At 46.0% G+C, this 11815-nt stretch overlaps 1 protein-coding gene across 2 annotated transcripts in view; it reads left to right on the top strand.

Moving 5' to 3' along the window:
- The first annotated feature begins 2101 nt into the window (after window positions 1–2101).
- HEATR6 (HEAT repeat containing 6) overlaps window positions 2102–11815 on the top strand; it is a 93832-nt gene continuing 84118 nt past the window's right edge. Inside the window, exons 1-5 of one of the 2 annotated variants that reach the window (XM_075589530.1) lie at window positions 2102–2398; window positions 4459–4566; window positions 6204–6344; window positions 7830–7945; window positions 11229–11343. In XM_075589530.1, coding sequence (XP_075445645.1) covers window positions 2144–2398; window positions 4459–4566; window positions 6204–6344; window positions 7830–7945; window positions 11229–11343 — 735 coding nt within the window. In that variant the 5' untranslated portion in view covers window positions 2102–2143. The remainder of the gene's footprint in view (window positions 2399–4458; window positions 4567–6203; window positions 6345–7829; window positions 7946–11228; window positions 11344–11815) is intronic. The other variant, XM_075589529.1, reaches the window with a different exon arrangement.

Genomic DNA, 11815 nt, shown 5'->3' with positions numbered 1-11815 from the left:
AAAAAACAGGACATTTAAAAAAAATGCGGGGCAGCCGGGACAGTCATTAAAAAACCGGGACTGTCCCGGCTAAAACGGGACACCTGGACACCCTAGAGTGTATGTATGCGAATCCGCTTATAACGCGGTCTGAGCATGGCTCCCGATTTCAAAGCCTCCATTTTGCCCGCATCTCAAATCCTCTTCCAGCTGTCCACGTGTCATCTATCTCTCTGCTCTCCTGCCATCATGTGCCATTTTTGAAAAAAAAACATTCAATTCAATGCTTTATTGACTACCGGACACATACACACACCACGTGGGAATTGAACATTAAAACATTTTGTACAAAACACTTGCAGGGATCGAACTCAGGAAAAATAAAAATAACTCTCACTAAAATAACTAATGACCTCCATGCTGCCAAAGACAGAGGTCATTACACTCTGCTCATAGTACTTTACCTCTTTACGGCATTTGATACTGTGGACCACCCTCTTCTCCTTCACATTCTCTATACCCTTGGCATTCGTAACAAAGCTCTTTCCTGGATCTCCTCTTATCTCTGCCATCGTACTTTCAGCGTCTCTTCTGCCAACACCACCTCCTCCTCCTATCGAGCTCTCTGTGGGGGTACCCCAGGGCTCTGTCCTAGGACCTCTCCTCTTTTCTCTGTACACACTCTCTCTATGTGACCTAATCATATCTCTTGGGTTCAAACATCACCTCTATGCTGATGACACACAAATTTACTTTTCAACCCCTGACCTTAAACCTGCTGTACAAACCAAAGTTTATGAATGTCTCTCTGCGACATCATCCTGGATGGCCCTCCGCCGACTTAAACTTAACATGGCAAAAACAGAGCTCCACATACTTCCTCCCAAACCTGGCCCCACTACCTCCTTCCACATTACTGTTGAAAGTTTAGTCATACACCAAGTAGCGCAAGCACGATGCCTAGAGGGTCACACTCGACTCCTCTCTCACTTTCTCTTCTCACATTCAAAACGCGTCTAAAACCTGTTGCTTTTTCCTCTGCAATGTCACAAAGATACGCCCTTTCCTCTGTTGCTCGACTGCTACAACTCTGACACATGCCCTCATTCTCTCCCGTCTCGATTACTGTAACCTCCTGCTGTCCGGCCTTCCTGCCTCTCACCTGTCTCTCCTACAATATATCCTAAACACTGCTGCCAGAATCACTCTACTGTTTCCTGTATCTGTCTCAGTGTCTCCCCTACTGAAATCACTCTCCTGGCTTCCTATCAAATTCTGTATCACACATTCAATTCTCCTCCTCACTTTTAAAGCTTGACACTCTTCTGCTCATCCCTACATTTCACATCTCAGCCCTAATTGCTCGCTATTCACCATCCCGACTCCTGCGTTCTGCTCAAGGATGTCTTCTCTCTACCCCTTTTGTATCTAAAGCCCTCTCCCGCCTTAAACCTTTCTCACAGACTGCCCCACACCTCTGGAATGCACTTCCCCACAATAAACGACTAGCACCCTCTCTACCCACCTTTAAGACCCACCTTAAAACACACCTGCTTAACGATGCATACGAGTAGCTCAGTGGCTAATACTATACACCTGATACATAAAGCTTGGCCCCCTGCAGACGCACTTACCAGAATGCCCTCCTACTGTCTATGTATGTTCCTCCTACCAATTAGATTGTAAGCTCTTCTGAGCTGGGACTCCTCTTCCTAAATGTTACTTTTATGTCTGAAGCACTTATTCCCATGATCTGTTATTTGTATTATTTGTTATTTATATGATTGTCACGTGTATTACTACTATGTACATTAATGGCGCTATATAAAGACATACATACATACATACATACATACATACATACAACCATACAACCAGCCTGGAGATACGTGGCCAAAACCTGTAATCTACGGGTGAAACCCGGAGTGGAGGCAACCCTGGATCTAATTACAATGGATGTTGAAAGGAAGTGGGAAACAAGCCAAACAGGGCACCCCCCCTCCTGTTCTGTGGATGAAGGGGGTGTCCTTATTCATGATAAGAATGGCTGACAGAATTACCTCTTGTACGTTTTAGCAACACGCTTTGATCACTGACGTCATCACGTTCCCCACCCCCGGAAGTGACGGTTGGTTGCTATAGCGACTGGCACCTCTGTAGGAAGATGGCGTTACAAGAGGCTGTTAGAGGCTCGGCAACGATGCAGCGTGGCGGAGAGCTGCCTCTCCAGCCGCCACTCGCGGGCGGGCTGGGATTATACAGTCATTCTGATCCAGGGCGAGATTTTCACCGGCACTTTAACAAACTTCGCAGCCTGCGGCCTTCCGACTCCGAGGGCTTCCGTACCGAGATCAACCACCTCCTGGACCAGCTGATCTCCGAGGACTACACACACGGGGCTTGCGGGATCAGGGAGGAGGTGGGGCGCTACACACCGCGTGCAAGCTAGGCCTCACAAACGGGGGGGGGGGGGGGGGAGAGATTAAGTTGCCGGTATGAGGTCTAGTGTCACCCCTATTACACAATTATCAGACCGCCTGTAACTGTCACGGGGATTCACAGCTTTCAACCTACAGTCGGCTAAAATGTCAAAGCAGTTTCGTCTCTGGGACTGTTATTGGACTCCTGTCCGCAATCCTAATTTTCTGAGTACCAAGTGCAGAACTACACATGTTTTAGGATCAGAGGTGGTGTTTCAGTTTGTTTATTTTTTTTTAAAACCGGGATTAAATTAAACATTCCTGCAAAACTTTGTGTCGATAGACCGGGGTTGGACAATTTCCGGATCCGGTTTAAAAGACCCCACTGTAATTGACACTTCGTTATCTAGCAAGAAAGCAGGATTGTAAATCAAATTCTTTGGTTGAATTGATGGAATTTGAGGTTGAAACTGCACTGAAGTGTGTGAAGTCAGTTGACAAGTTTGCTGTTGGGGAGAGTATCACACATTCCATTAAACCCCTACAGTGCCAGGACTATAAAGAGTACTATTGGTTGTATACTATTAAAAAGGAGCATCAAATATTATTTTTATGTGTGCAGCGCTCTGCATGTCTTTCAGCCATAAATCACTGCTCTGAAAAGCTTAGCCCATTTTAGAGATGATTTGAGGCATGAGTGACTTGCACAGACAGTGACTTGCCCAAGATTACAGTAGGCAGATATTGGGACAAGCTCAGTATCTATCATTCGAATAATTCATTTGAGGTGCTGGGTCATTACAGCTGTGTGTGAGGAGCTATATTTACTAAGCATTTCTATTCTACAAGCCACCTTCCGGGGGGCCAGTGGACGCTCTATTTTCAAGTGAATGGGCTATAAGGTGTTTTCTGGATTGGCACTGCTGAGTAAATATGGGATTGTTGCTTTACTCCCTGGATCCTCTTTTGCCTCATAGTCAGAACTTTTCCCCCCCAGTTATGATGGACTCTGTGCCCCATTGCATCTCATGCTCTGATGCTTGACTTAATGGTCCCTCTTCTCTTATTTGACAACTGATAGCATGAACATTACCTCTCCCCTCCCCCTTTACCAACTAATTCCTCGGACCTCATGCTTCTTACATTTTCCTCTTCCCTTTTCAACATGTCCTTATCTTAACACAATGACTGCTTCTGTGGATTTTTCTTCCTCACAAGGAGCATGTCTCTCAGTGTCATATCTGAGTGAGCATCTCCTTTCCAAGATAACTGGTTAGGCTGAATCCCCGCTGGCGCTGAGTGCGCTCATGCTTGGAGAGCGCTCCCAAGCATGAGCGCCGGATGTCCTGCTTGTGCGCGGGGGAGGGCATTGCGGGTAGTTGAGCGCACGGATAAGAATAGGTTTTTTGTTTACCTAAACGCCGATCGTGGGTGAGCTGTGTGCACGAGCGCCGCGCGCACCGCGTGAGCGGGGACTTGCATGTATCTATATATGTAAGTGCCCGCTCAGTGCTAGCGGAGACTTAGGCTGCGGTCCCAGTCACTGCTACAGCGTACACCTCGCTGTGCGTGTAAGCACCGCCCCTCAATGGGGCTGGGCCCAGTACTCACCTTCCCGCTGAAGGTGCAGCCGCGCTGTACTCGTAGGTTTTTTTAACTCAATGGAATTGAGTTCAGAACTGGCGACGGAGGCGTGGCCACGCCCCCGCCGGTGGTTCACCCAATGAGGGCGAACCAGCCGCGTGAGGTCATGGCCACGCCCCCGCAAAACCCCAACCACGCCCCCCTCCCGTCGCAATCTCCCTCTCTCCCTAAAGACCGCGGGTAGCGCTGTTCACGCGCCGCCCCCCCTGCCGGGCGCGTGTGTCACAGTGATCACTGGGACCGCAGCTTTAGCCTTACAGTGACTTCTGCCCTCACTAATTTTGCCTTTTTAAATTTTTTTTGTATATACATGGTTTTTATACCAGCTGGAGTGTTATACTATACTATACTATATCCCCTCCAGATTGTGTGATTTAGCCTTTTAATAGTGATTTTTATTTTTTTTATTTTGCAGGATGTTTGTGCCTTACTTGTTCAAGCTTGTCGACTTGTTCAATTCAATCAGGAGCATCTTGTCAGCAAAGTGTGCCAGCTTATTCACTATTTGCTCAACAGACTTCAGGTAGGAAAGTCTAAAAAAAAAAATCTAATACAATAAATCAGTTTGAATAGCTAATATATCATGACACATTTTTATTTATTTTTATCATGTTTTTGCAAACATGGGGTCAACATTTATTTGTGTCTGTTTTATTATGTTCGTCAACCTCCATGTACAGTCTGGGATCTCTTCAAATATTTGTTTTGCAGTGTTTTTAGCCGTTGATGTTGATCATATTTAAAGTTTGTTCTTTAATCAGATCATATTGTGTACCCCAAAATATGGTACTGTATATGTATTTATAAATGTACAAAAATGTGATCTGTTGAGGAGTACAGTCTGATTTATCAATGTTGGTAACCAAGATTTAATCCATTAAACACATCCATGTCATTGATTCATTTTGGTTTTAGGATGACCTGCTCCTTCAAGATTTGAGTTTTTCTTTGTTTGTTTTTTAACTTACCTGACCTCTGGGGAACCACTTGTTTCCGATTGCCGATATGCTTTGGCCACCATGAACGAATTCTTTCCCGGCGGATGCAAAATGGTTGAGGGATCAGGGCTTGCTCATGCGCCAATAGAAAGTTTCAAATGTTTCAAGAGGTGATGTTGTGACTTTGTCAGTGACCATATGGCCATATTTGTACTTTTTATCTTTATTGTCCCCATTTTGACACCAAAAAAAATACAAATATCTCTAGCTTGGGGGGGGGGGGGGGGATAAACATAGTGTGTGAGAAATCATCATTTTCTTAATTGCTAGTCTCAGATTACCATGGTAACACTGCAATAGTCTCAGGGTTGAATTTCATTTTAACCTCCCTGACACTTTATTTCAAATGATTTGTAACTCCTGATTAAAGCATTAGATTTTAAAACTAAAAACGCCTTTGGAGAGGGAAAGACGAAATCTCCTACATATTTGTATTTTTCTTTTAAAAATGAATATGCAAAAAGTTGCTGTTTAAAGAAATAAATATTTTTTAAATTCCTATGTGTATCAATACAATCCGCACAATAAGTAAGTAATTAGCTAAATTGTCGATCGGCGAAGATTCGGCTAGGGGGTTCACTAAATGACTGCAGAGGAGTATTGACTCCGTATCTGTGACTTTGTAAATGGTTGCTATGGAAACAAAAAAGGCTTGTTACATTATAATACATAAAAAATGTAATTCAGAATTGTTTGAGAAAATACTTGTAGCATTTTTTTTTAATAGTACAGAACTGATTTTATATAAAAAAATAAAATAAAATTGATAAACACATAGCATATTGCTTGGTCTGCCAGCTTTAAGACTTTTAATTAATCTTTTTGGGTTGCCATTGCACCTCATGTCTTTCCTGCCTCTCGTTTCTTTGTCTTAAATGTTCTTCAAATTTTGTCTTTCAACTTCACGGTAAGATTAACTTGTCCCTAGTCGGAGGCTCTTATTCTGTTGATCTGAACTTTGTATATTAATGACCTTTTTTGTATTTCATATTGCTACATTCTGCACAACTTGCCACTGCCCTCCAAATAAAAGAGAGTTAAAAAAGACAATCTGCTACATCAACGAACATGCATTATTGGATACTCTTGAATCATAATATATTGCTTTCATCCTTATCCGTTCGATCGTAACTAACCCTTTGATTTTTGCCTTTGGTGGCAGGTTATTGTCGATGAACAGAATTTGGATACTCTCATGGTATTTTCCATTTCTGCTCTGAAACAATGCAACTCCTGGACACATGTTGAAATTCTTCAGGCCTTCGCAGCTTTAGTTTACAACAATGGACCTAAATGCCAGAAGGTATGCTTTGGTATTATTTATGTTCGAGACTAATAAGTGAACTATTTTTTTTTAACTTTAATAAAAAAACAATAAGATTTTTGGGGAGGGGATACAAAAAAAAAGATGGGGAGGGGCGGGCATGGGGACATTTAAAGACAATACTTCATCTCGTAATGAAGATACAGAGACAACAAAAACAAAACAAAGGGGGTTGGGTACATTTCACGAGCAACTTCATGTAAACATACTTTATTGAAAGGTTGGTACTTTGCATTGTCACGATCACATTCTTTCTGAACACAAGTCGGCTACAGTTTGATATGTTTTTCTTTGGTACATGGTTTGGTGAGCTATCTTTACTTAAACTTTGGCTTTACTTGTGGGACCTCTGGCGATTGTTTTATGGATACCTATATTGTAAGCACTTGATATGCTTTCCAAACCACAGGAAAACTGGTTTGGGACCAGTTTATAAAGTGAATATTTTAAGTAAATTTAAACTGAGCTATGGTTGGTGTGTACTGTACATGATGAATTTCAACCCTGGTAAAATATAGGTTTCATATACATTAAGACATTTCTGCATTTAGACAGTGTAGAACACACAATCTTTGCTGTCATAACAGCTGTCTGTGGTTGTTTGTTTTACTGGCTATGCACTTCTTTAACCCAGGTTGTGCTGAAAGTCTGTGTAATACTGCAGGCACAAGCTTCTAGGGGTCCATGTTAAAATGGACTTGAAGTAACAGGTGACATTGCTCGTTTGCATGTCATTTCCCGGAATCCCTGGCTGCAGTGGAAGTACTGTATGCTAAGATAATTGTGAACAGGGTTGCGGACCTGCCTGAGACATGTGAATGGGTTCACAAGTGATATTTTCACTTGCTATACACTGTACGGTAGAGGGTTTTTATCAATTTTTACACACCATAACCTATATAATGTGTGGTTTGGGTTATTTGTATAACTATTTTAGATTGAACTTTTCTTTAGAAAGCTTGCTGCTTTTGTGCAAAAAATGCCATTTTTTAAAATTACGACTTTTTTGTGTTGTGTGTGTGTGTGTGTGTGTGTGTGTGTGTGTGTGTGCGTTCTCATTTAACAAAGCAAAAGTCCTCATTTGATTCATGGTGTCATGATTTATTTTCCAGTCAATAAATAAAATGTAAATGGCTTCCTTAGACAAATTCAGTCACATTTTAAAGTGGAATGTGTACTTATTAGTGTCCTATATACAATTGATTTTAAACATTTTTGCTTTGGGTTCTGTCAAATTCATCATCGTCCTATTTATTGTTCTTTACCTCCTAGCTGTTTAACAAACGATGACATCACAATGTTCTGCAAAGAAAAAAAAGGGACAATTTGAACTTTTACCTCCTAGATGTACCGCATACAGTCTTATCACAAAAGTACTTCTAGCTCCTTCCTTCCCATGGAAACTTTAAAACTTAAAAGACCAAGTGCATGAACCACATTTAATACCTTCTGACTTTCTCATAGCATCTTCCAGATTTGCTGGGAAAAACTGGAATACTGGTGCAGTTAAGTGATCCTAGTCAGCCTGACCCAGAGTTATGGGGAGCCGCAATACACAGCATGGCCAATCTATGCTTCAGGTAAGCACATTTCAGTAGCATCACCAAGTTGCATTTTATATAATAGTAATAATTATTGCTACCATTAGTTATTTATAACTTTGAATTATTTGGGGGTACTTGCTTTTACCTTTTGGTAAAATAACTTTGTGTACATTGTTTTACTATTTATTTAGCTTTTATGTCCAGATCATGTCATTGATATTTAATATAGATATATATTTTTACCTGAACATTACAATCACTATAGAATTTACCAAAATCATTATATTTATTATAAAAACAGATTCACATAAATTTACAATGGCAGGCGTTTTTAACCCCATTTTTATTTTACAAGATTTTTCAAACATAATCAAAAGCAAGAGTATTACTTTATTAACTGACTAGCTGAGAGACCCGGCGTTGCCCGGGATGTAATGTTCCCGTTCCTCTCTCTCCTCCCCCCTCTCTCTGTTTGTCCCCCATTCACATCAATCCAGTCCCCCCCCTCCCTCCCTCCTTTACAGCTTCATGTAGCGTGTGTGCGTCAGTCACTGTGTGTTTGCTCGCGCGTCAGTGAGTCTGAGGCAGAAACACAAACACACACAGACTGACTGACGCACACACAGTCAGTGTGTGCCTCAGTCAGTGTGTGCGTGCGTCAGTCAGGCTTTGTGTGCGCGTCAGTCAGTGTGTGCGTGCGTGCGGCAGTCAGTCAGTGTGTGCGCGCGGGGCGTCAAAGGCAGGGGGGGGCGTCAAAGGCAGGGGGGGGCGTCAAAGGGAGGGGGGGGGCGTCAAAGGGAGGGGGGGGGGCGTCAAAGGGAGGGGGGGGGGGCGTCAAAGGGAGGGGGGGGGCGTCAAAGGGAGGGGGGGGGGGCGTCAAAGGGAGGGGGGGGGGGGGCGTCAAAGGGAGGGGGGGGGGCGTCAAAGGGAGGGGGGGGGGCGTCAAAGGGAGGGGGGGGGCGTCAAAGGGAGGGGGGGGCGTCAAAGGGAGGGGGGGGGGGCGTCAAAGGGAGGGGGGGGGGGCGTCAAAGGGAGGGGGGGGGGCGTCAAAGGGAGGGGGGGGCGTCAAAGGGAGAGGGGGGGGGCGTCAAAGGGAGAGGGGGGGCGTCAAAGGGAGAGGGGGGGGGCGTCAAAGGGAGAGGGGGGGGGCGTCAAAGGGAGGGGGGGGGGGCGTCAAAGGGAGGGGGGGGGGCGTCAAAGGGAGGGGGGGGGCGTCAAAGGGAGGGGGGGGGCGCCTCAAAGGCATGGATTCCTCCCCCTGCATTTCCTGCAGTGGACAGGAGGGGGGGGGCAGTGGACAGGAGGGGGGGGGGCAGTGGACAGGAGGGGGGGGCAGTGGACAGGAGGGGGGGGGCAGTGGACAGGAGGGGGGGGGGCAGTGGACAGGAGGGGGGGGGGCAGTGGACAGGAGGGGGGGGGGGCAGTGGACAGGAGGGGGGGGGCAGTGGACAGGAGGGGGGGGGCAGTGGACAGGAGGGGGGGGCAGTGGACAGGAGGGGGGGGGGGCAGTGGACAGGAGGGGGGGGGGGGCAGTGGACAGGAGGGGGGGGGGGGCAGTGGACAGGAGGGGGGGGGCAGTGGACAGGAGGGGGGGGGGCAGTGGACAGGAGGGGGGGGGCAGTGGACAGGAGGGGGGACAGGAGGGGGGACGCAGTGGACAGGAGGGGGGACGCAGTGGACAGGAGGGGGGGGGCAGTGGACAGGAGGGGGGGGGCAGTGGACAGGAGGGGGGGGGCAGTGGACAGGAGGGGGGGGCAGTGGACAGGAGGGGGGACAGGAGGGGGGACGCAGTGGACAGGAGGGGGGGGCAGTGGACAGGAGGGGGGGGCAGTGGACAGGAGGGGGGGCAGTGGATAGGAGGGGGGGGCAGTGGACAGTGACACACACACACACACACACACACACCTCAGTTGATGCGCCCTTTCTCAGTTCCGTTTGGCGCCGGAGGTGGGGAGCGACACCTACCTGTACTTCCGGGCGCCGCCACCGTCTGACTCGGCGCCGCGAGGGAGGAAGGGGGTCCGCCATCTTACGCGCCGCGTGGCAGCTGCGGGAAGCGAGGTGATTTGGAGCGGGGAGGCGGGAAGCGAGGTGATTTGGAGCGGGGAGGGGTGATTTGGAGCGGGGAGAGGTGATTTGGAGCGGGGAGAGGTGATGCCGCTGGGGAGGGGGAAGAGGTGATGCCGCTGGGGAGGGGGAAGAGGTGATGCCGCTGGGGAGGGGGAAGAGGTGATGCCGCTGGGGAGGGGGAAGAGGTGATGCCGCTGGGGAGGGGGAAGAGGTGATGCCGCTGGGGAGGGGGAAGAGGTGATGCCGCTGGGGAGGGGGAAGAGGTGATGCCGCTGGGGAGGGGGAAAAGGTGATTTGGAGAGGGGAGAGAGGGGTGTGTGTGTGTGTGTGTGTGTGTGTGTGTGTGTGTGTGTTTTATTTATTTTTTTGGACCTTTGGCCCGTCACTCCGCCTCAGGCCAATGAGAGGTGTGGGGGGCGGGCCAAGGGGGTGGTGTGAGTGTGTGAGGCCAATGAGAGGTGTGCGGGGGCGGGCGGGCCAAGGGACCAATGAGATTGCCGCTAGGGACACCGGACATCCAGCAGGCAGGTATGCATGCAGGCAAACATACAGTGCTTTCACTAATATAGTATAAGATACATTGGCTCAGCAACATGCCTGTGAATTATTGTTTAGTTGACTATTTTTTCTTGCTTGACAATGCGAATAACAGATTTAATTTTGCTTCTTAATTATCAAAGAAAAATCACTCCATTTTAAATGAACATACTTGTCTATTAACAGATCTGTATATGAAGAATATTGATACCAATATTAATTTAATATTTTGGTGACCTGATTTAAAGTTCCAGTACACCCAACATATTCTATATGGAGTCAATAGTGGTCCATGTTTTGAGCCATCCCAGCTTCCTTAGATTGTTTACAAGTTGGGGAAAGCAGTGTTTTGGTGCAATTGAGACTGTGGCTTATACCAAGTGCATCTAAAGTGGCTGTGTATACATATTTTCATTATCTGATTTATCTTAAATTAAAGCTTTAATTTAGTATGATAATCCATTTTTCCAGTAAATGGCTGCTGTTTAGTTATAGGGATTTTGGCAGGCTGTCTGGTGATACAAGTGCCCATTTATTTTTCTGGCAGTTGTCTTTCGAAATTCATTACATTGTGAAGTTCCCACAATTTTTTTTTTTTTTTTTTTTTACATTTCTTCTGCTGCATAGGCCACACAAAATATGTTCAGTCTAATTTACATTTACTATAGCCAGCAGTCCCGTGTTCTCATTAAATGTTTCTTCTCAATTTTAGCGTACCTGGGCAGCCTTACTTGGACGAACCTTACAGAATGACTTGTTTTAAAATATTTCTCACTGTCCTTCAGACATCGAAAACCGCAGTTGGGGATGAAATCACAGTTTGCACAGTAAGTGGGAGACAGAATTAAAAAAAATCTTCTTGTATAGCACTGACAGTGTATGCAGCACTGTACATAGAATTTTCGCAGACACAAGTCCCTGCCCCATAAAGCTTAAAATCGCTTTTCTTTGTGCCTGACGCACAGGGAGATAAAGTGACTTGCCCAAGGTCACAAGGAGCTGACAGCGCAATTTGAACCAGGCTCTCTTGCTTCAAACTCTGTGCCATTGTTGTCAGTCTTTACTCTCTGAGCCACTCCTTCATGCCATATATTTATACCATAGTTATTTGTACTATTTTGTTCTATGGACTTCTAAAAGTATTTGGCAGAATGGGACTAGCCAGCTCAGCTGAATTGGAAAGCATATCGATATTAAGAAATAGCCCACCCTAAATATGTATATTAAAAAAGGAATCCATAGAAACTGTCTGAACCAATACACGAATGCGCCATACCATATGTGAGAGACGTGAACAAC

The sequence above is a fragment of the Ascaphus truei genome, chromosome 3 (genome assembly GCF_040206685.1).
Source record: "Ascaphus truei isolate aAscTru1 chromosome 3, aAscTru1.hap1, whole genome shotgun sequence".
Taxonomy (NCBI): domain Eukaryota; kingdom Metazoa; phylum Chordata; class Amphibia; order Anura; family Ascaphidae; genus Ascaphus; species Ascaphus truei.
The sequence above is the reverse complement of the archived record's forward strand: the minus strand, read 5'-3'. Positions and strand labels throughout refer to the sequence as shown.